General features: G+C 37.6%; 1 protein-coding gene across 5 annotated transcripts in view; it reads left to right on the top strand.

Moving 5' to 3' along the window:
• The first annotated feature begins 208 nt into the window (after positions 1–208).
• The window catches only part of LOC138712443 (ankyrin-1-like), a 117,234-nt gene continuing 93,495 nt past the window's right edge, over positions 209–23,947 (top strand). For 2 of the 5 annotated variants that reach the window (XM_069844268.1, XM_069844309.1), the window contains exon 1: positions 4,399–4,562. In XM_069844268.1, coding sequence (XP_069700369.1) covers positions 4,534–4,562 — 29 coding nt within the window. In that variant the 5' untranslated portion in view covers positions 4,399–4,533. Of the gene's footprint in view, positions 517–4,398; positions 4,563–8,459; positions 12,361–23,947 lie in introns of those variants that run through there. The other 3 variants (XM_069844282.1, XR_011335719.1, XM_069844276.1) reach the window with 3 other exon arrangements.

The raw sequence follows: 23,947 nt of genomic DNA on the forward strand, positions 1-23,947 counted from the left end.
AATGGCAATGCGAATGGAATTATGGCCATTGGATGACAGTTTCTTTTCCAATTGCTTTTAACTTGTCGCATATGATGTGGTCATTGAATTAACACTACTTACATTCGAGAGTATTGTTACAGGTTAAAAATTCGCTCATTTGACTCAGGAGTCTGGTGAACGCTTCGTGCGCCCCTGGCGGTGAATAGAGAAACGTTATTTGCAATTCTGGCATTAGAATGAAGTTATAATTATAAAAATTAATGTGATAATCGTGCTGATAATGTTGAATCTTGTGGGAATCTAGCTCATCTAAATGATAATAGTCCCTGGGGGCATAATGTAATGTTTGTGATCTGTGTGCAAAATGGCGTGAATGAAGTATACTGGTAATGTGTGAGTTGGCAATGCTGTAAATGTTTGTTTGGAATTGTTTGACAATGTTTGGCGCGAATGGTGCATAACAAGTACGTAATCTGTGGTGGAAAAATCGTTTTAAATAATATTGTTTGGTTTATAGGTGTACGAGTGAGAAGTGTAAGTTGATTTGTGAATATTTTGGTGCTAGTATTTTTTCATGACAGCGTTTCTCATGTGGAAGTAAAGGATAGGTTCATCAGCAAGGTTGATCTTGCACCCTTATGTGCAGATAAAGATGTGTGCGTGCAGTTCCTTAATGACGAGGAGTTGCTGAAAGCGCAGATGCAGTGTCCGAAATGTAAGGCCGTCCTTCACCCCATAACGAGAATGTATCGCATTTTCCAAGAATTTTCATAGTATGTTGTAATCGGAGGGTGCACAGTAAGTGTAGGCCTAGTTCGAATTTGGTTTCAGTGATGTAATTGAACAAGCAGTCGCGGACAGCCGATGAGGGGTGGTCCTCCAGCTTGAGGGTTGGGCGAAGGGCTAGCAACCAATCACCGTAAAAAAACAGCTTGTTACGAATCCTTCAAATAAGCCTCGGAATGGGACTGATTCTCTGGCACAACCACAACAAAGGAATAAGGTTTTGAGATTTGGTACTTGGAATGTTACAAGTCTAGGTCAATGTTACTTATGTCCCGCCCACTATAGATACATAGGCCAATTTTACACATTTTTAGTATAACTTGTTGCTTCTTTGACAGGTTAGGTTTGGTTAGTTTAGGTTTTTGTTATAGCCTACCTTGCATATACGATTATAGCGCAACATTGGCAGTGATAAAAGTGAAATATTCGTTCAGTGGGCGTTGGATACTCTACATTCACCGTTAGATGGGAACGGCATAACACAAGTAGATTATTTGTTGTATTATGAGGAAGGAAACGATAATCACCAACTAGGAACAGGATTCTTTATTCATAAAAGAATAAAATCAGCAGTAAAAAAGGTCGAATTTATCAGTGATAGGTTATCGTATTTAGTACTTAAGGGTAGATGGTGCGATATCGTAGTTATAAATGCTCACGCCCCTACAGAAGAGAAAGACGACCATATAAAGGATAGCTTCTATGAGGAATTGGAACAGACATGATCAGTTACCTAGATATCACATGAAAATTTTATATGCTAAAGTAGGACGGGAGGATATTTTTATACCGATTATTGGAAAAGAGAGTCTACACATAACTAGTAATGATAATGAAGTTAGGTTAGTCAACTTTGCCACATCAAAAATTTGAATTGTCAAAAGTACAACATTCCCCCATAAGGATATACATAAATATACTTGGACTTCTCCAGATGGATTGACACACAACCAGATAGATCACATCTTGATTAGGGAGGCCGAGACGTAGATGGGAAGATAATATTAAAATGGATTTGAGGGAGGTGGGATATGATGATAGAGAATGCATTAATCTTGCTCAGGATAGGGACCAATGGCAGGCTTATGTGAGGGCGGCAATGAACCACCGGGTTCCTTAAAATCCAGTAAGTAAGTAAGATGTAATTGAGCTGATTTATGTGTGTTGCTACAGAACACTTATTTAGTTAATTTTCTGGTGAATCTTCTATCACATTGAGCACAATACAGTAGCGTGCAAATTAATCCGAACACGACATATTTTTACATTTTCTGTCATTGTTGGCCTCACAGCTGCTCATACTGCTTCAATTGACATCTGTAGTACGTGTAATTCCATTGTTGAAGGTGTGTCGTTATTATTTTTTTTTTTAATATGTGACATTTTGCCTGTCGTTTTGTACTTATAAGCATTTCAGTTGTGTTGAAGACTTAATACTGCAATCCTGTGTACATTCTGTCGTCTTCACAAATGGATACAACTCCACGAAAACAGTCTAAAATTATAACATTAGCAGAGCATTCTTCTATGACACAGAGGCAAATTGCTGCAGAATGTCACATCGGTTTGGGTACTGTTAATTCGATCATAAAACGATACAGGGAGACTGGATCCATCACACCAAAAAAAAAAAAAGGAAACTGTGGCCGGAAAAGGAAGACTTCACCTGCAGATGATCGTTTAATTGTCAGTAAAAGTAAATTAAATCCTAGATTAACTGCTGTCGACTTAACCCGCGAGTTAATGGCTACCACTGGGGCGAATATTCACGTCACAACAGTGCGGTGTAGGCTTTTGGAAGCTGGACGAAGGGCTCGTAAGCCTATTAAGAAGCAACTGCTGACCCCTGTTATGTGCAAAAAACGCTTAATGTGGGCAAAATTACATCAACACTGGACAGTGAATGACTGGAGGAATGTACTTTTTTCCGATGAGTCTCATTTCGAGGTCCACGGCCACCGTGTTTCTTACGTACGGAAAGGATCCGAAAAAGTAACAGCAGCTCATCTCCAACAAGCACCCAAATACCCCCCTAAAGTAATGTTTTGGGATTGTTTTACACATGAAGGGCCTGGAGCATTAATACCTATCAAGGGAATGATGAATTCTGACAAATATATTCACTTATTGGAAACCAGAATCGTACCCCAGCTGCAAAAATCATTTCCGGATGGCAGAGGTGTGTTCCAACAAGACCTGGCACCATGCCATACGTCTCAAAAAACTACAGAATTCTTCAACAAGAAGAATATTCAGGTACTCCCCTGGCCAGGCAACTCACCCGACATCAACCCCATTGAGAACTTGTGGTCAATTTGCAAAAGAAGAATGCAAAAAATGGATTGTTCTACAAAGGAGAAGATGATTTCTGCCCTCATTGGTGGTTCTGTGATGAAGAAATTAAGAATATTTGTGGGAAATTAGTGGAATCCATGCCAAATCGTCTCAGAGCTGTTATTAGGAACAAGGGAGGCCACATAGATTACTGAGGTATGTCTTAGATCCTTTTTTTTTTATCCCGTTTGAGTGTTTTTGCATAAGTAATTACGTTGTTCGGATTAATTTGCACGCTACTGTATTCTAGCTGTGAAGCGATGTACGAATACCATGGAATATAAATAAATACAATACGAAAGCCCCTCTTTCCCCATTGCCTGACTGCTTCTTGGGGTGACGGAATGCGCAGCAGCAACTTCTATGGAGAATATCTTATTATTATCATCATCATCATCATCATCATCATCTTTATTATTATCAATGTAAATGAGATCTCGTGTTGGAAAAGTTAAAGGGATGGGGATTGTTAACAAAGTTAACAAAATCTTTCTGGTGTGGACGCACTCTTAAGGTAAGCGTTCACTACATCGTATCGCACTCCTCATACGAATCGCACGCAAGTGCAATGCGTTCACTGTAACGACTCCACCTCATTGGATTCCCCTATCAGCTGTTTAAACATGACATCGTACGATATTGAAATTACTGAAAACAGAGGAGTTGAGGTTAGGTCTATTAATTACGTCTGTTAGCGAATAAGAATTTGTAATTGCTTCATGCATCTTAATTGAAGAGGAAGAAACGAAAGAAATATTGGTTACATAATATATTTGTAAGAAACGACTTGATTACTGTAATGGGAACGCCTCAAATTATATAATTCTTCGCAATTTTCTACACGCGAAATAAGTTTTCCGTCTGCCATTTTGGCGCGACACTGAACATGGCACACCATAATAGTAACAGTTGACCAATTAAAATTGATTTATTAAAGAAGGCCATGATCGCACGCATCGGAAAAGTTGCCCATCAGAGAAACGTGGTCGGATTTGCCGAGAGGCGATGTGTCTGATACGATGTAGTGAACGCGGTTACATAACAATTACAACAAAGATAGTCTTTTTGCGATCCGTGAGATTTGTCCGACGAGTGCAATACGATGTAGTGAACACTTACCTTTACTCAGGTTCCTGTGTGTTTGCAGAATGGAGCAACCACATCCTGAACGTGAGCTGCAGGAGAGAATAAAGGCTCTAGAAGAGCAAGTGACGCAATCACATGAGCTGCAGGAGAGGCTGAAGACTCTAGAAGAGCGAGTGACACTTCTCGAAAAGTCAGACACTCAGTCTACATGTAGCCAGAAGGATGAATATTTGCAGGAAGACGTGGAGTTGGATATTGAAGTTGAAATGCTGAAAAACAAGCTGAAAATAAAGGAAGAGGAATCACAAAACATGGAGGAGGAACTGAGAGAAATGGAAAAGAATTATGAATCAGAGCTGCAGCACCAGGAAGCAGTAAGTGATGAGCTGTTGCCTTGGTTACAGTTATAAGATTGTTTTCAGTATTGCTGAACACTGTCGAATTATTCGATCTTCACTGATTACCATTTCACGTGATAGTTTTGTAAATTATTTGAATAATTCATTCATTTGTGCCTATTTTGGCCCTATGACAATTTAAAGCCCCTCAAGACGAATTTAAAGGGACCAGCACGTGGGTGGAGCTGCATTCCTTTAGCTGTCATTCTGACAGACTTTGTTCTTCATTCTAACTAACTTTACTTTTCATTCAGTTCATATTCCACGCTGTTATGTAAGAGAAAAATGTGTATGGTAGACCTGAATAGGAAGGAGGATATCGATAGTATACCTGTATATCGCATACATGCTGTACTTTGGTACTATACCTTGACCAAAACTACTTCCGACTTGACAGTTTACAGAGAAGGGGGAGCAATGTTGTCATGTTGTCCATCTTTCGTGTAAGCGAGCGCGCTGCTGATAGAGTGCAGTAATGAACGGCTGACATGAACACATACATTTCTACCCAATTTGTTGAACACTAGGCATTAAAATTTATGTACATTATTATTATTATTATTATTAGTAGTAGTAGTAGTAGTAGTAGTAGTAGTAGTGGCGGTGGCGGTGGCGGTGGCGGTGGCGGTGGCGGTGGCGGTGGCAGTGGCAGTGGCAGTGGCAGTGGCAGTGGCAGTGGTAGAGCATCGAAAAGACTGTAAACTGTAAAAAATGGTTTAATACGAAGCCTTTACTTTTATGAGTGTCTGTATTCTTCAATGTAATATTGTTAGAAAGACGTTGAAAAAATAGTAAACTAAAAAATATTTATGATTAAAAATCTGCAAGGCCTTTTTCTTTTCCAATATCAATAACAGTGCTCTTATTAATTTTAACACAAGCAGCAGTTCTCATTACGACTTGTGCCAAAGGTAAAAGTGGCCCACCATTATCTTTTTCCCTCTCACGCTTGACTCTTTAACGAGACACCTTGTCCAATATTCTTTGTTCTCTGCCTGCCTTTCCTTCCTTCCGACACTGCACAAGTCACCTGTTTAGAAACTCTCGCAGAAACTAGAAAACGCACACTAGCCACACACTCCACCAGTGACAACGAAGATAATACGTGTAATATAATTTAAACACAATAATTATCAATACACTAAAACAATAATACAACTAAATAATATTTTTAATTCACACAAAGCACGCGTTAACCAGCCAACTCAGTCATTCCGGGCACTGCATTCACCGCTAGGCCGTGGTATTCACGTGCAGCTTGTAAACATAGACACGGCAACACCGTCCCGTTACCATGGTTACGCGTCTCTCGTGATTGGTTGATTTGAATGGTTGCCATGGTAACATGCTAAAGGCGCCATTTGTCAGGTCGGAAGTTGTTTTGGACAGACCATAGTTTTCTTTATTTTACAATTTTCAACATTTTGTAACATTCAAAATGCTCTAATGATTGCAGTTTTCCTCCAATCTCAGTGAAATTTTGCACAGAAGTCCACAAAGCATATGAAGTAAACTGACACATGTGTTTTCTTCTGCTATTGAAAGTATTCAATCACCATGTGCTGAGGATGTGATAAGATTTAACAATTTGAAAAATTAACAACTAAAAGAGTAATTTTTTTTTTTTCTCGGAAAGTAATTGGAAAAATATGAAAAGCGTGTGTCATGTTTTACATCTTTGAAAAATAAATTAAATATGAATTTAAAGAAAGTACCGGAATTATAATCTAGACAAAAGTTAACTTATAGTCTGCTAAAGATGTGTTGAAAATTTCATGAACTTTCCTTTAGTGGTCTCTAAGTTACAGTATAACTCTGATTATCCGTCACCCTATTAACCGATCAGCGGATTATCCGATTGTCTTTCTCTCACTCTTTTCTTTCTTTGCTGCGGAAAAAAGATGTTGTGCTATACCTTATATTAGTACCGGTACCTATTCTTTTCTGGAGTCTCTTATAATAAGCCTTTATTCTTATATATTAGTACTGCCAGCAATAGGAACAGTTACCGCTAGGCCTACTTGAAGGCGTTTTTCTCAAATTGTAAAATAGTCACTAGCTGCTTTCAAAGAATTGGTTCCAAGAACGTCCACAAAATTTAGAGGAAACCCGTGTAGCATTCAGTCCTTGTTTTACTGTTCGAGTGCCCGTACTTCATAATTTCTATACAAGATATCTGCCATGGGTGTCAAAAGTGTTTTACTACGTATCGAAATAAAAATACAAATAATTGATCGATTTGGGAAAAGAGAAACCGCGGCTCAACTCGCATCAGAATACAAGATTGTCATTACAAATGTGAATGATTTAATTAAAAACAAGGATAAAATGTATAAAGTCTGTAAATCTACAACAGGAAACCTCTACTATTTCTATCCTTCCGCAAAGAATCAACGCAAGGAATATACTTGACCCTTATTTAATCCATTGTTGACAACCGGGCTTAAGTTAGTGAACTTATGATTCACAATCTAGACCACGGAGGAAATTATGAAACTGTGTTATGCACTTATTTTATGAAAATATTTTATCGTACAGATTATCCGATTTTTTCGATTAACCGTCCAGTCAATCCCCTTGATTATCACGGATAATAGAGGTTCTACTGTATATCTATTTTTGTAAGTACCATGTCAGAAAATCAAACTTGGAGGGGAATCAACAAACAACAGTGTAAAGGTAAAAGGTAAAGGTATCCCCGTAACATGCCATGAAGGCACTTTGGGGGCATGGAGGTAGAGCCCCATGCTTTCCGTGACCTCGGCACTAGAATGAGGTGGTGTGGTCGGCACCATGCTCTGACCGCCTTTTACCCCAGGGAAAGACCCGGTACTCAATTTTATACGAGGCTGAGTGAACCTCGGGGCCGTTCTGAAAGTTTGACAACAAGAAAAAAATCCTGTCACCACCTGGGATCGAACCCCGGATCTTTCAGTCCGTAGCCAGCTGCTCTACCAACTGAGCTACCCGGCCGCCAACAAACAACAGTGTGTCATTTAAAATCCCAGCTCGCAGGCCACTTAAAAATGGCTACTGATGACCTACTATCGTACAGGGTGGCCAATAAAATAATACAGATATTCTATTCTACATTATCAAAGAAAAGTTTTTGACAGTATTTTTTTCAATTGAACTTTTTTTGCCAAATTTCACTACCATCTCCCGTTAATGCATTCAGAGGACGTTTGTTTGTCTTGTAGGAGACAGAACAATTGCATCAGAGGTACCAGCAGATCGTGGAGTTCTTCAGATCAGTTCCTGGCAATGACTTGGATAGAGCAACAGCTGCTGCTAGGAATGGCAAGGTTGCCGCTATGCAGTTCCTGGTTGATACTCAAATTAATATTGAAATGACTGACAGCAATAACAAGACTCTGCTGCACTTGGCATCAGAAGCAGGACACACTGACACAGTGCAGGTCCTTCTGAATGCGGGTGCCCATGTGAATGCTGGAACAGGTGATGGGACCGCGTCTCTGCAGGTGGCAGCACAAAGAGGCCACCAGGACGTGTGTAGAGTGCTTCTTGCAGCTGGAGCAAAGGTGAACAGAAATAAAGGACTATATAGTGCGACTCCTTTGCATTGGGCTGCATACGGGGGCCACCGTGAGGTGTGTGAGCTTCTGCTGTCTTCCGGGGCGGAGGTGAATGCAAGGAACTGGAAGAGGGACACTCCCCTGCACCTGGCTGCATATAAAGGTCACATTTCTGTGGTGCAACTGTTGTTGCAACATGGTGCTGATGTGAACATTACAAATAACGAAGGAAGTACACCCCTGGACGTTGTCCCTGGTGCGAACTACACAGAAGTGGCCTCCATCCTGGCTGCAGCCGTCTTAACTTGTGCCAGTCAACAGCTGTAACTTCGTGAGTTTGAAGATGTGTGCACACCAGACCCTGCAAATCCTTATGTTGGAAATGTATTAAAACGAATATCTGCTCTCAAAAACATTTTAACATGCAAATTCTAAAATTTACAGGACATAAAAAAATTGATTTTCTGCTAGAAATACATTTGTAAAACCTCCCCGTTGCATTCCCTTGTACATGTGTAACAGTATGTTGAACAGAAAAAAGATGTAAAGATGCTAAATTTTCTAAAATTAACAAAACAATGTGTTTTCCTGTGCAAAATAGTACATTATGCAACGAGCCTATAATGAAGGTAATTAAGAAGTGAGTATGGATATTTATGAAACGAGCGCAAGCGAGTTTCATAATTTTCATACGAGCTTCTTAATTACCATTATAGGCGAGTTTCATACGACTTTTTATGCTCGACCATATTTCTAACTTGATATTATTAATTTTATTTGTATTTGACATTGAGCAATGTTCCGTATGCTGTGAGATGTGCGCAGACGCGAAAGTATTGATTTTTTCCGAGGAACAGATGTCCACATTGACCTTGCTAGGCCATAAGAACCTACAGAGATAACATTGAAATTAAATTAGACATTGAAAAACGAGATGACAAATTGAATTTATTTGAATATTATTTACAATTAGCGCTAATTATTATAGTAACAGAACATAACCTTCTGCGACAGTATTGGATTTCCAGCCTCCGTGACTTTTCGCTAATTCTCTTTTGATTGCATATCCGAGAGTAATCGATACTTGCGGTTTTATAACGGTAGAAAGCTGACCTGTCATTGGCTGAACAGTTGTAACCTGAGTCGTCATTGGCTGAAAGACCTGACCTTTAATGAGTAGGTGTACTTTAATGACATGCATTAAAGGTCTGCTACCAGGTGTATAATTACTACATTTCGGCATGGTCAAGCATAAAAGACTATATCATACATTTCACTCATCATATCTGGTCTGCTGACCCTTCACATTTCTGTATTCAGGCCAGCATTCCCTTTTTTATGCTATTTACAAACTTTATACATTGACATATAGTGACCAAACTGCATGCTCTTGATTATAATGTCTTTACTTGTATCTTCATTTTCACTTGTCACTCCCTAGAATTTATATCACTTAGAATTATTACAAGTTATCTTGAACCTTACATCCCCTAAGTCTGTCTTTCGAACTGCTTGGTATGGCATGTACTCATCAACGTAACGGCACGGCAAGGATGCCCCTCCCTCGGGTAACGTGACTCTTTTCAGAAAACGTTGGTTCTTTCACTTTACGGCTCTCTACTGTAAAAGAACTTGGTTCAATACAGACATCATCATTTCACGACACTCCGGTTTTGAGAGGAGAAAATGGTTTCGTACCAGGTTTAATTAACCTGTAATGAGTAGGCCTAAGAATTTAAATATAATCGTATGTACTCTCCTCTCTCATCCGGGTTGGGGACCAGCAATGGCGGAGTTACTATAGTTATTTCTATACATTATATAGGGATACGTGACTTACACCTACAGCTAATATGTACATATTCTTATAACAATATTTTACAGGCTTATTATTTGAATTTACATTAATTTACAATTATACACAATCCATATCCCTATCATTGCTGCCATCATCTCTTGGTCCAAAATTAATTATTATTTCGTCAATGGCATCATCCATTTGGAATTATCTTCTTAATCGTAGGTACTACTTTCTGAACAAGACAGAATTCTTTGATATTATCCCGAATGACATGTTGATTGATGTCGTCCACTTCAACTTTACAGAAGTCTTAATTCTGGAATGAAATAATATGTTTAGTAGAACTATAACGAAATAATAACTTGCAACAGTAATTCATTATGTCGCTCACAGTACACACACTATTGTACATAAACTATTATAGCAATAATTTCTAAACATTACATACCTATTCTTTCCCGGAGTAGTGTGAGGTTCATTCGGTTGTAATTCAGTATTATTCTTAATTCTCTACACAGAATTAATACTTTTGCCAGAGTATTTAGCCGCTCTCTCATATTCCTTATCAAGAGGTTCCAGCAAACATTTCTTTAATTTTTCCTCCTCGCAACACTTAATTATATTTGCGATAATTTCTCTTTCTCCGCTGTGGATAACAGCGTTACTTTTTCTCCGCGGTGGTGTGATTTCACCATAATTACTACCCTGTGGTTGCTGCTCCATGTTAACACTACTGGTACACAGTGAAGGAAATAGCCCTATGTTTTTTGACAAGAGATTATGATGCGGAGCATGCACAAATAACTCAGTTGGCTCCACCCACGTTACGAGCTTCCGTCCCTCTGTCCCCGCTCAGGAAGTTCAAGATACCTTACAGTAACAGTACCATCGTACTACTCTTTTCTTATTCTAATTCTCATCTTCCCTTTAACAACTATGATTGCTATTAGATTCTGTTTTTACTTCACTCCATCCTTTCTCTTTAAGCTACTCATCTACCCTTAAGTTTTCATTTTCCTTCAAAATATTGATTTTTTTTTTTTTATGTCATCTGAAAGCTTGAACTTGCTAGTTTTCAAAAATATATCAGCTGATTAATTAACCAAACATCGTGGAGACAAATTCTGTGATGGTTGGTTAATTAATTAGCTGAATTTTTATTGACCAGAAGCACTCTTTCTTTAAACTGGAAGTGCACTTCTGCAAGTGTGAATCTGTGACATTCTGGCAATTTTATATATTTGTCATGTAATAACAATTCGAATTTGGAGGTAGATTTTGACTGTATGATTTTTCTTACAGTCAGGAAGCTGTGTGTTTGGTTTTACAATTTTTCATACCCTCAGGATGTTGATGATTTTTCTCCATGTTCAGTTATACTGCATTTTACAACACAAATGTTAACATAAAATGCACTCAGAATTGAGATATTTTCATCATTCTTGCACCAAAATGAAGCCAATTAACGTAGCCAAACTACAACCAGTGTCCTACTGTTTGAGGAAGTTAATTTAAAACTTCAAGATCTTAAATTTTTATTTTTTAAATTTTCACAAATAAAATTACATTTTTCCTTAATAGGATAAGATAGGGAAAAAACTGTTTTCACAGCTTATTCTGTGTTCTTTCAGGAGTAAGACAATGAAATAAATTTTGTCCTAGCATAAAAACTGTGGGCCAAGAACTAAAGCAAAGACATTTCAGTTTTCACTTTACAAAATTTTCCCCAAAAATATTTGAGGAGTTTATTTTGTGTGAAAATCCTTAATTTTATGTCAAGTAATCAGGAAAAAAAAAATATTTTTAGAATTGTAGATAAGTACCTTAATTAACGATCTAATTGTTTCATGCAAATTAATTTATGTCATTTTGATCTTATTTGAATGTAGAAGACATATTACATATGTAGACTTGTTGCAGAAAATCGTGAATATTGTCATTAGCATATTATTAATACTGAAGATCATCTCATAATCTGTGAAGTTATACCTGATGGATCCGCCACAGAAAAATATTGGAGAGCAAGAACGTTAATGGCTTCGTTGCCAAAGCCCAGCATTAGATAACAACAACAACTATTATTAATATTTACTGGAGATAAATAACACTCAACATACACTCCATAAGAACACTGAATTAACTTGATATAAGAACTTTAATGTTAGGGTCCACTGTATTTTATGTTTAGATCTATTTTTAAACATTTGTATTTAATGTAATTTCATAATGTTTTAAAATATGAAAATATAAATAGCATTTTCCGACTACACATCGTGATACACAAAGAAAATACAAAATGTAATTGATTTTGGCTTCATAAATAGATATGAACTTGCATAGAAATCTGTTTCTGGTATAACATGGTTTATTTTATCCTTTCCAGGGTTGTGGAATGTAAATTTCATATTCTGCTGCCTGATTGAAACACACAGAAATGGTATTGTACTCTGTATGTTGTGAAATCCGCAATTTCTGTGTGACTTAATTTATTTTTGTTGTATGTTGCTAATTATAATTTGCTACTGATTGCATTTGTATTTCCTCTGCATGATATAACATAATATAGAGAAAAATCCCCAAAGAAATAATGTAATTTGCTTGTTTCGAGCCTTGTCCTACATTTACCCTACAACATACTGTATTTCCTGTGTATTTTTGGAGCTTCCTACACGTCATGGTATTGTGTTGGCATTATCCTGCATGTTTGAAACGCCCAGAAATGGTACCATTAACTCACTGGCAACATTGATTATATCTTTGAGTGAAATAGGGTTTCACTTATTGGATGATGATGGTAATAATAATATACACAATAATCATAATATCATTGTAACAATTCAGGACATAAACAGAAAAATAAATCATAGAGGCAGGATTCATGTCACTTGATTCGATGAACTTGAAAAGTGTGAACTATGTTTCAAGTTGACTTGAAGTCAAGTAGCAGCTTGAATTCAAGTGAAGTTGAATCCCTTTGTACTTGACTTGAAAGGACACTTGAAGAGTGTGAACGTCACTTGATAACTTGAATTTAAGGGGAAAAGCGCGGGAATTTAAATTAACAGTTGTTTTAAGTGCGTTAAATTAACAGCTGATTGTTTTTCTTTTGTACTGGAAACGTAAAAATAATAGGAAGCAATAGTATGTGTGTATTTATTCACACTGCAATGGGTATATACCCGGTAGCAGTGGTAACTAATTACACTCAATAATGACAATAATAAACTTATTAATTAAAAATACAGTTAATAATAATACCAATAATTAATACTAACAATAATTAATAATAATAATAATAATAATAATAATAATAATAATAATAATAGGAATATCCTAAATTAAATGAAGCACGATCACTTAAAATAACATTTAAAATAAATCTAATTTGTATCTTAAACCTAAGTTCGAACTAAAACCCACGAGTATGATATGTTCATATCTGCACAAGTACCTTTCCACATTACACTCATTTCGCTGTCAACTCACTCACTGCACTGGAACTACGACACATTTCACTGATACTATCCTGATTTCACTAACACTTCAAAAACATTTCACTGTTCAAATACTTTGCACTGCCACTATAAACTATAAAGCTTCACTGACAGGAACACGTTTCACTTACACAACACACTTCACTTACACAACACACTAAACTGACACAACACACTTCTTCACTGATGCAACACTTCAATAACAAAATATCATTTACACCCTTTACATACTGTGTATAATTACCGTCTATTAGTAAAGTCCTTAAGCCTATTTTTAAATACGTAGGTAGAATAATGACAAAATATTTTATTTTCTGGAATTGTATAAGACTCACGGAGGCCTGTGCATTGTAGAAACTGCGAAGTATCACGACAGAAATGCAAAGGAAGCTGCCGAGGATGAGTTCATTGGATAATTGAATAGCAGAGATTTTAACGTGAACATAGATGAGGTACGAAAGATAATTGAAAACCATTAAACTGTAGATAGAGAAGAAGTGAGGAAGATAGGAGGGATTAAGAAGAGTGTTGCTTGAAGGGATGACATTTATCAGCCGAAACTGGCATGGTTCAAGAAAATCATTTTCAATTACGGTAAATTAGACCTGCTTATTTTATTACTTTCACATTAAGAATTGTTAAATTTTTGCTTGAAGATTTCACGTATTTTATTTGTGACGGTCAATGATCATGTAGTTAATCTAAATCCTAACCCATACTGAACAACGCTTCTTCCATTTCTTCAATATCTCAGTCATTTCTCTGACACGGAGGCTTGCTACTACAGAAATTCCTATTTGCACAAATTCGAAGTAATTTTATCCTACTTGAAAACAAAATAACTTCAATATGTCTGAACCGCAACTTGAATTCAAGTTACTGTACATGAAAAGTGTGAATGAGGCTTAAGGTAAGACGACTGAGTAACACATTTCGTGATTTATTGTCAAACTCTTGTTTACGTACGCCCACATCATTCTTGCTTGTAAAAATGGGACTAATAATCACCAAGGTATTATAAAAATGCATTCCTTTATAGCAGCGGTCATCAGCACAGTGCACCCTCGGGCTAGTGTCCTTACCCGCAGATAAGAGACTGTACTATAGTGCATCCGTGGCTGCTGGCAGTTATGCTCACTCCCTCTTCCTCCTGCACGATGGGGCGTATTATGTTGCACTGTTTACCCTTCACCCATTTCAACAAGTGCTGACTACCACTGCTTTATAGAATGATCGTATGCAGAGACTAAGAGGAAGACGAGTATGCTGGGTTTGCAGTGAAGGACTGCCATTGGGGCCAAAAAACTGACTGATTATAGAATCGAATGCCTATAGTCATATTAAATAAAAGTAATTTCCATATTAACAGGCTACCTAATATACGTGGAGAGTTCGCTAGCTGCATTAAGATGACAAATAGTGTTTTATTTTTTATTTTATTGGGTTATTTTACGACGCTGTATCAACATCTAGGTTATTTAGCACCTGAATGAAATGAAGGTGATAATACTGGTGAAATGAGTCCGGGGTCCAGCACCAAAAGTTGCCCAGCATTTGCTCGTATTGGGTTGAGGGAAAACCCCGGAAAAAACTCAACCAGGTAATTTGCCCCGACCGGGATTCGAACCTGGGCTACCTGGTTTCGCGGCCAGACGCGCTGACCGTTATTCCACAGGTGTGGACGACAAATAATGTTAGGTCTGGGTGAAGTTCAAAGAAAAATTAATTATTAATACATTTCTATAGTTCTGCTAGAAAAAAAAAAAGCACTGACTATAGCCCTAGGTCATATACATACCCAGATTGCTCGGCATTACAGGCTTTTACGGTAACAACTTTTGTCTGGTTTACTATGCTGCCATCTAGTTGTTACATAAGGAGTCATGTCATAATTCGCATTTGAATTGCATTAGCGACTGTACTGCTATCTCGTGTTCGTTTACGGCGGACGGGTGGCGATCCTGGCGGTTGATCTCTTCGAAGTGCTGCCGATTTTAACATAGGGATGAGCAATCTGTTACAATATGATCTAGGCCATAGCTTAGTTTAAAGAGTAGACCAATACACTATGTACTTAACCAAACACAGTGCTAATACTGACATGCTCAATCACCTTCGAACAATATTATTTTCTTGAAATAGGGTCTAATTCTTTCTCTTTCGTTAAAACTTCTGCATACATGAATTTGATTTAGACATTTAAATTTCGCCATGTGAAATAGCAGCCTATAGCAGAAATTAAATCCTTGGCGGTATTTCGCGGAGGATTATGGGGAACTGAGTTACTTCAGCATCTTTCTTATCTCTGGAATTCAGACCTTGAACTATAATCTAGAGATGGGTAAAAAATAACACAACAGTTATTTTGGAACTGTTCCGGTCTCGGAACTGTTGCAAAAATGAACAGTAGGTCGGAACCTCCTGTTCCGAAATAACAGTGTTCCGACTCCGAGCTGCTCACTTGCCCAGCTGTTGCGAGCTCGCAGTACCGCGTGGCACAAGGTATGTTCCGACTCCCTCGGAACTGTTGCAAAAATGAACAGTAGGTCGGGACCTCCTGTTCCGAAATAACAGTGTTCCGACTCCGAGCTGCTCACTTGCCTAGCTGTTGCGGGCTCGCAGTACCGCTTTGCACAAGGTATGTTCCGACTCCGAGATAACAGTCGGAACGTCGGAGCTTGTTCCGATGAACCAACGACAGCAGCAGTTACACTGTTCTCGTTGTTCTTTATGTTGTACTTGGAACTTCGTTGGATGAAGTTGGTATTTGAAACTCTCACGTGGTTGGAGGGGGGCGCAAGGAAATTGAAATCCTTGCGGTGGCGCGAACTTTAATATCAACATTTGTAAGACTGGCCAATCATCTGTAATGTTATAGAAAGTATTTAATAATCTGTAATATTCATTCCCGCGTTATGGTTTATTTCACCATTAGTTGACTAATTCTGTTTTATAAACATTCTACAAAGTCATAAAGTACGCATACTATTATTAATTCATTGATCAGCTGATTCTATACAAAGGTTAAAGTCGTAAATGGTAATGAGTGGTTTAGTTACAATGTCTGTATGTCGTTTGTTGAGGTTAAGTCTGACAAGCACAAGTTTTTGTGCTATCTTCTCTGTTATCAAAGAACGACAAAAATGTTGTAGCATTATTTGTTGGAAACTACCCATATAAGTACTGATTTGGAGAGCGATGTTTAATGCGAAGTTTAAATTACACTTTGGTAAAGATGCGATTCCAACATTTTACTAACCCACTGCGGGGTTTCCAGGTTTCTGTACTGCCAATATATATCTTTTTTATTTATGAAATTGTAATATTTATTATTATTATTATTATTATTATTATTATTATTATTATTATTATTATAACTGTGCATTAAGAAAAGTAAAAATAAAAATTAATGATTTTTTTTTATTATGTAAGAGAGAGAACAGAAATTACATACCATATGTTTTAAATGTTATGTTATTTTTTTAGTTGGCTACCATGTCTTTATAACTTTATGTACGAAAACAAAGTGTTGTATTCTGTCCTTGTAGTCAACAGCTGTGTAATTACTAACATTAAGCTTTTGAGTTCTGTCCGCATGCACAGCAATTTTCCAAAATCGATTCGAATGTGCATTGCAGTGCCATCTATAGATAAGAATGTGTACTATGTCATGCCTATGAGTGCTCCAGTGTGAGCTGCATTTGTCTATGGTGAAGAGGGAGGGTACTGTACCGTTCGTTTGAACGACTCAACGACTCCGACTCATCACCACTGGTGACTGTTATTTCGGAACTGTTATTTGGAACATAGTATTTTTTCGGAACCGGAACCGTCGGAACTGTTCCGGGAAAAGAACAACTTCGCCCATCACTACTATAATCTTTTCGCTGTAAGAAAAATCCTAATGTAAACAATAGCACGTGATTGAAGTGAGGCTTCATTGGCCACCGTTTGGCGCCATAGATTCTCAGTACGTGTTCCCGCCTACTGCTGTACATTCTGTTTCATGTTAAACATTTCCCGTTACTCATCAAGTAGGCCTAACCTCACTACTACGCATTCGTTTGCTGAGGAAACATTTACTTTATAATTACTACAATTAAATTATTTTCAAGTCTTATGTCTTCACAATGGACAGTTGAGGATACAGAAGCCATACTTCGGTACTACGTGCTTACGTCAGCATCTACGAGCTCAAGTGACGCCAGCTTGTTACAAGAACAGCAGTGGCGAAGCTACATTCATGCAACTGGGTATTCTAAAATTCATACCTTATATTTTTTTGTAGATAAACTCCAGTCGGCGTGTTTTTCGCTCTGCAAAGATGTCGATGATGTGTTCTTTGAAGATGTCGTCCCTGGAAAGACTGTTTAACAAACCCTTTTCAATAGCCAGAGTACTCAAATTGCTCAGTCTAGAATCTGACATGGAGTTCCTTAAAAATGTCTAAACTCTCTTCAATGCACTCATACTTCGTTCACTCGACGCAGTATATACAGGAAAGGTGAGAATCAGTCTTATGAGCCGCACTGTTTCTTGATAGATTTTTTCTAAGCCATTGTTCAAAAAATATTTCAGCAACAAACCTGCAGGCAAATGCTTTGTTTGGTCAGAATAAACGTTTGTGAGTTCATTTTGAAGCTGTTCACTGTCAAAGTATGGATACTTTTTTACCAATGCACTCAACTTAAGTGACGGAAACACTGATCTATAAGCAGGAAACTGTTTTTCATCGAATAATTCAACAAAATTAAAGTTTTTAAGATCTTCAAATCTCGATTCCATCTGTGTCACTATGGTATCAATTATTTCAAAAGCTAGGACTTGTAGTGTCATAAATGATCCTGATCCTGCCTCATTGTTCAGCACCTTAGCATCTTTGATGCACTCCTCAACAGTTTCCTGATTTCTAAGAGATTTTACATTCGTTATAGCAAGTTTTACTTCATGATTGCAAATGCTGATATTTGATGTACACTTTATTTGCAACACACTGTATAAGTGGTCAATGTAAACAAATATTTTATGATAAAAACACAACAAGAAAATGAAGGTTGGATCTTCTAATCTTCTTAACAAACCAACAGCGCCATTATAGGAATCTTCATCCCAGTCTTCATCATTGTCAATAATATGAGACATCGCTCTTCTTAGTTCCTGAGCATAGATCTTTTTGAAGATTTACTGAAAAATGTGTGAAAGGCTGTCAAATCATAAACAAAGAGACGAACTTTCTTAATCGTTTTGGCACCATACAAAAGTACCAGATTAAGTCTGTGAGCGTAACAATGAATGAACATTGCATTAGGGCACTGCTGCATTAACCCCACCACGAGAGCCTGACATCACTGAAGCACCATCATAAGTTTGACAGATGAGCTTATTTTAAACTTTGCTGTCTTTCATCACATTCAAGATAACAGTTGATAAACCTTAGGCGGTTTTGTCTCTTGATACATCAAAGAATCCTAAAAACCGTTCTTGTACTGAATCGTTCACACATAACGAAATATAACACTCATCTGTGATTTACAAGACACATCTAGTGTTTCATCTGCTTGAACTGACACGAATTCCGCCAAGTCTAATTCCTTCTGAATTGTTTCCTTGACTACTAATGTTGCACATTCAATTAATTCATTTTTGATTTCACTTGAAGTCCCTTTAAAGCCCGATATGGATTCCAACTTTTCTCTAACAAACTGCTCTTCTTGCGCAAGCATGTCCAATATTTCTAGGTAATTACCTTTATTTTCTAACTGATCGCTCTCATCGTGTCCACGAAATGAGAGCTCTTGCTTTCCTAAGAAGCAGATGACTTGAATCAGTCTGCCAAGATATCGTCTATTGCGACTCACCATTTCGTTGTGCTTGAGACTCGAGAGCCGAGCCGCTTCTGATAGAGCATGCTCTATTCTGGTTGTCCCAGAAGATGATATCGTTCCCAATTAAGAATATGTTTCTTAGTAATTTGATGTTTTCGTGCTCTACGATGGAAGTTTTTCATACATGCAATCCCAGTTTCACTCCATTCTTTATTATCGCCTTCACCACCAAACAGAAGACAAACGTAACAATGCATCATGCCGGTCGTTACACTTGCTGTTAACCATTCATATTGCTCATACCACTGAGACTGAAACTTACGTGACTGATGTTTATCACGCTGTACAATGTTTAGATGAGGTTTTGGTCTTCTCTCTTTCACTGCACATTTCTCTTCATAGGACAACGAAGAAAATGGTCTTGATTTCAGATACACTATTAGATCACTATACTAATCCATGTTTTTAAACTCACAAACAAACATGAACTGAAATGCCGCTCTCATTTCACTTCATCGCGTGGTTATTTAAAGACGCTGCTGCTAACCAATACAGTCATGCTCCTGCGTCGAAAAGTGTCAGTAGAAAAAGTTCGTTTTCACGAAATATTCTTTACCAACCGTTAAATGTATTTTCAATTTTCACGTTCGTTTCAGTAGCTAATCTAATTCGAATTCTATACTATAAGTGTATTCGTAGTACCGAAATACCGCACCCACAGTTGACTGAATAAAAACGAAAAGTGAATAATGGATGATACCAGTGGCGTAGCGTCAATGTAAGCTAAAAAGCTTAGCTTCCCCAGTTAATAATAATTTCATAATAAACCTGCAGTTTATGAAGAAAATTATTTATTAATTTTAATAGAATTTATATTTACACATTAAATATTGTGATGCGACAGCTCAGGGTGATTTGTGATGCAGCAGTAAACAAGAAGCCTGCACACACCAGCTTCCAAGCAGACCGGTTTCTTCTGTGTAATCCACCCCGCAGATTTTCCATCCCTTCCTAAGCTACCCTAGTCGCAAGGCTCGCAAAGAAGCTAGCTTTAACATTTAAAATAAGTAGTTTCCGCGTTATCCCTTTTCGTCAGTTGTGTTCAGTTGAAGTGTTAGTGTGCATAATGGCTAATATATTAAATAATGAGCGAAATAACAGTTCCTGACACTAATTTACTTGAATTTTTTTAGGACAATTGTATTATCAAAACTGACTTACTAACAAAAGTGTGATTTAAAAAACAAATGACCGACTCCCTTGCTGTCAATGAAGGACACAACCAAAAGACAGACGCATACTTACGTAATGATACTAATATTGTGATTCCTCTAAGTATGACAGGGAGTGAGCTAATGTTATACGTATACGTGTCTATTTGTTAAGAGATATGTGTAAATCGTGAAATCGTATTTTATTACGTATCATTTGAGGTCATGCCTTATTGGTGTTACTTACGATGTTCCAACCATCTTCGACTGCTGACTTGAAATTGACTACTATTTATTTTAAGACTGTATTTTTGTAATACGTTTTCTCATATTGCATGAAAGACAACTTGAGTTAGCTTCCCCTACTCAAAATTTCATGCTACGCCACTGGATGATACACGATAATAATGAACACAACTGCACTTTACGGAAACAGACCGACGAAAAATGAATACTGTCCTCTAGTATAAGTATCGCAGATCTTTTTGTCACTTGTGAGGAAAGAGGAAGTTAGCAAGCGAGCCTTTATGGTGATGGTCCTGTGCAGGATTGGGTCAAGCAAAGGGACTCGGGTAGAAGGGAGAAGCATTGACACCAAGGAAAGTATACTCAGTTGCTTAGAAGAAATCGACCTGTAGGCGAGACGCCTCCATTACTTTTAAACTAAAATACAGTAGGTCTACTAAAAGAGGATGAACAAGAGAGATCGTTCTTAATGTATAAAATTTTATGAGGAAATAACCAGAATAGTAAAAAATAAGTAGCAGATGCAAACAAGATGTCTAACAAATGTGAAGGCCACACCTGTGGAGTAACGGTAGCGCGTCTGGCCGCGAAACCTGGTGGCCCGGGTTCGATTCCCGGTCGGGGCAAATTACTTGGTTGAGGTTTTTTCCAGGGTTTTCCCTTAACCCAATATGAGCAAATGCTGGGTAACTTTCGGTGCTCGACTCTGGACTCATTTCACCGGCATTATCACCATCTCATTCAGACGCTAAATAACCTAAGATGTTGATAAAGCGTTGTAAAATAATCTACTTAAAAATAAGAAAAACAAAGGTGAAGAGGATTTTGCCTGAACAAAAATAACATGAAGCTGAAGGATTATCAATGAGTGAATCAGGGAAGAAACGTCAATGCAAAAGACCGCTATTGATATTGACGACTTTGACAAATGGAGATCATAATAATAACAAAATACAATGAAAGCAGTAGTGATAGTGTTGTGGAAAAATTTCTAACAATAACAATAAACTCACAGTCTGAAACGTTTTATTAGATTTGGTTTTCCTAACTTATTGGCATTATAGGACTATTTACACGAGTTCTGAATGTACTTCTACTGTCACGGTGTTTGGCAGGATGGTGTCTGTAGGGGGTTGCAGCTGGTTGGGAGACATACAAATTGGACAGTGACTCGCTTCTTTGTTTAACATTTAAAATTTCAGGGGCCAAAAAGATCTGCGATACTTTTTTTATACCATAATTTCTCACACACTGACAGACTGCAGCTTTGCCAACCGTGGCCGAATTCGGCTAAACGTAGCTTTTAGCAGAATGGTCGTAGTCGAATGGCAAAGTGTAGCCGAATGAGATTCGATCGAATGACCATTTGTGAATACTCGATTTTATTTGTAAACACGTTCTTCTGTCAAATTTTATTTTCTCGCACTCTAATAACCATAAGATTTTTCTCTCTTCCTCAAAAAAATTACGAAAACATAATAGAAAATTTAAGTTAGGACTGAATTCCGGACACTGCGACCATTATTTATGGCAAGGAAAACTTTATTATTTTCAGTTTTCTTTTCCTGTTATGTGAATTGCGCCCATTGTTTAATAGTCATTTCCTGGATTCGTGAATTCGCCGACACCTGACAGTGTCTTTATTGGGAGTCGACTATGCAACAAAAATGAACTGGCCCTAAATTAATGAATGACATTTCCAACACATCCGCCTTCGAACATTGTAACTATAGCATAGGTCATAGATTCTGGTTATTACTCTGTGAATGTGTGTTGCTTCATTTTGGTATTTGTAGCTGGATTTCGGACCTTTGTAGCAGACTCACTAGTATTAAGGTTGGTAACGCTGAATGACACGTCCGCAGCATGTCCAGAGTCTAGGCTCTTTCCAGACTTCACAGCACACGGTTTAGCATTAGTGACGTATGCAAGCACTCCGCTTGGCGCATGCGCATATGCTTTCTCTATCAGCTGCAGCGAGCCTTATTTGAAGCAGTCTCCTCATTCAGTGAGTGTATAACTCATTGGTGAGTAGCCATAATGTAGTTGTGCGCTGGTCCCGCGCCGAGGAGCTAGCGTCAATCCTTCCGTAACTAGAGAGCATAATACCGAAAACTAGAGATTTCATTTACTTATACCAATGGAAACAGGAAAATGAAAATGCGCTTATTTCTTGAAAATCCCATGGGTATTCTAAGGCTCACAGATTACCCTTCAGCTTCGCCCCTGAAGAACAGACTACCTCGGTATTACTGTTGGTATTCATCCGCGTTCATAGTACATAACAAAATATAAAAGTAGCTTTTCTTTTACACAGAGTTTTACACATGAGTGAAGTTAAATGTTTCATCATATTTAACAACTAGAATTAAATTTTTTATTTCCAAATAATACAAGATTATGGTTTCCAAATACGAACTTAATTTTCCTGCGTCATGTAAGTGTTTCGACTGGGAGCCAATCACGGGTATGACAGCAACGTGCTTATGTTTACATTAGGATTTTTCTTACAGCGAAAACAGTATAGCATCACCAATGTGACCAATGACAAGACCGCCGGAGATATTGTGACAGTCACGTGTCTGGGTGTGGTGAAGTACACAGTTTGCAGTTCCAATAATCTTATCTTGTGTTGTCCCTTGCTCTCTGTGATTTCGGTAGTTGATTTTCAATCAGTGACTCCAGAGAAGTGTTGGTATTCTGTAGAAGTAAGTAGGAACACAATTCCAGTCAATCGTGTTAAGAGTTTTCACTGCGTATTTGCTCAATTACATCGAATGTTGTAAATTTCTTGCATTGTGGTTACTACAACAGCGACAAGACAAAGAGTGTGACTACATAACACATATCATTGTATTATCGCCTCGCTCTCATTGTTAACATTCGGCAGGTCTTTGAAATTTAATTGTATTATTGTTTTCAATTTCTTATGTCGCCGCTCCAATCACTCGCCTCAATATTGCAACCAATAAGCTGCTTCCATTTAGAGATGAGCTTAAGCGATATTTTCAAGTATCTGTGACAACTGTGACTGTCACAATAAAATATCTGTGACTTTTATCAGTGATTTTGTCACACCGATATTTTATATCGATACGTAGCATGAATTACACCGATATTTTGTCACACCGATAAAAATTAGCAGGAAATATTGAAGAGCAGTGAAATATGAATGCGATTTCTCTATACACACCACTCATCAGCGATTTATATGGGAAAATCCAACAAAGAAATTATGTACATGTACC

Source organism: Periplaneta americana, chromosome 2, assembly GCF_040183065.1.
Source record: "Periplaneta americana isolate PAMFEO1 chromosome 2, P.americana_PAMFEO1_priV1, whole genome shotgun sequence".
NCBI classification, from domain to species: Eukaryota; Metazoa; Arthropoda; class Insecta; order Blattodea; family Blattidae; genus Periplaneta; species Periplaneta americana.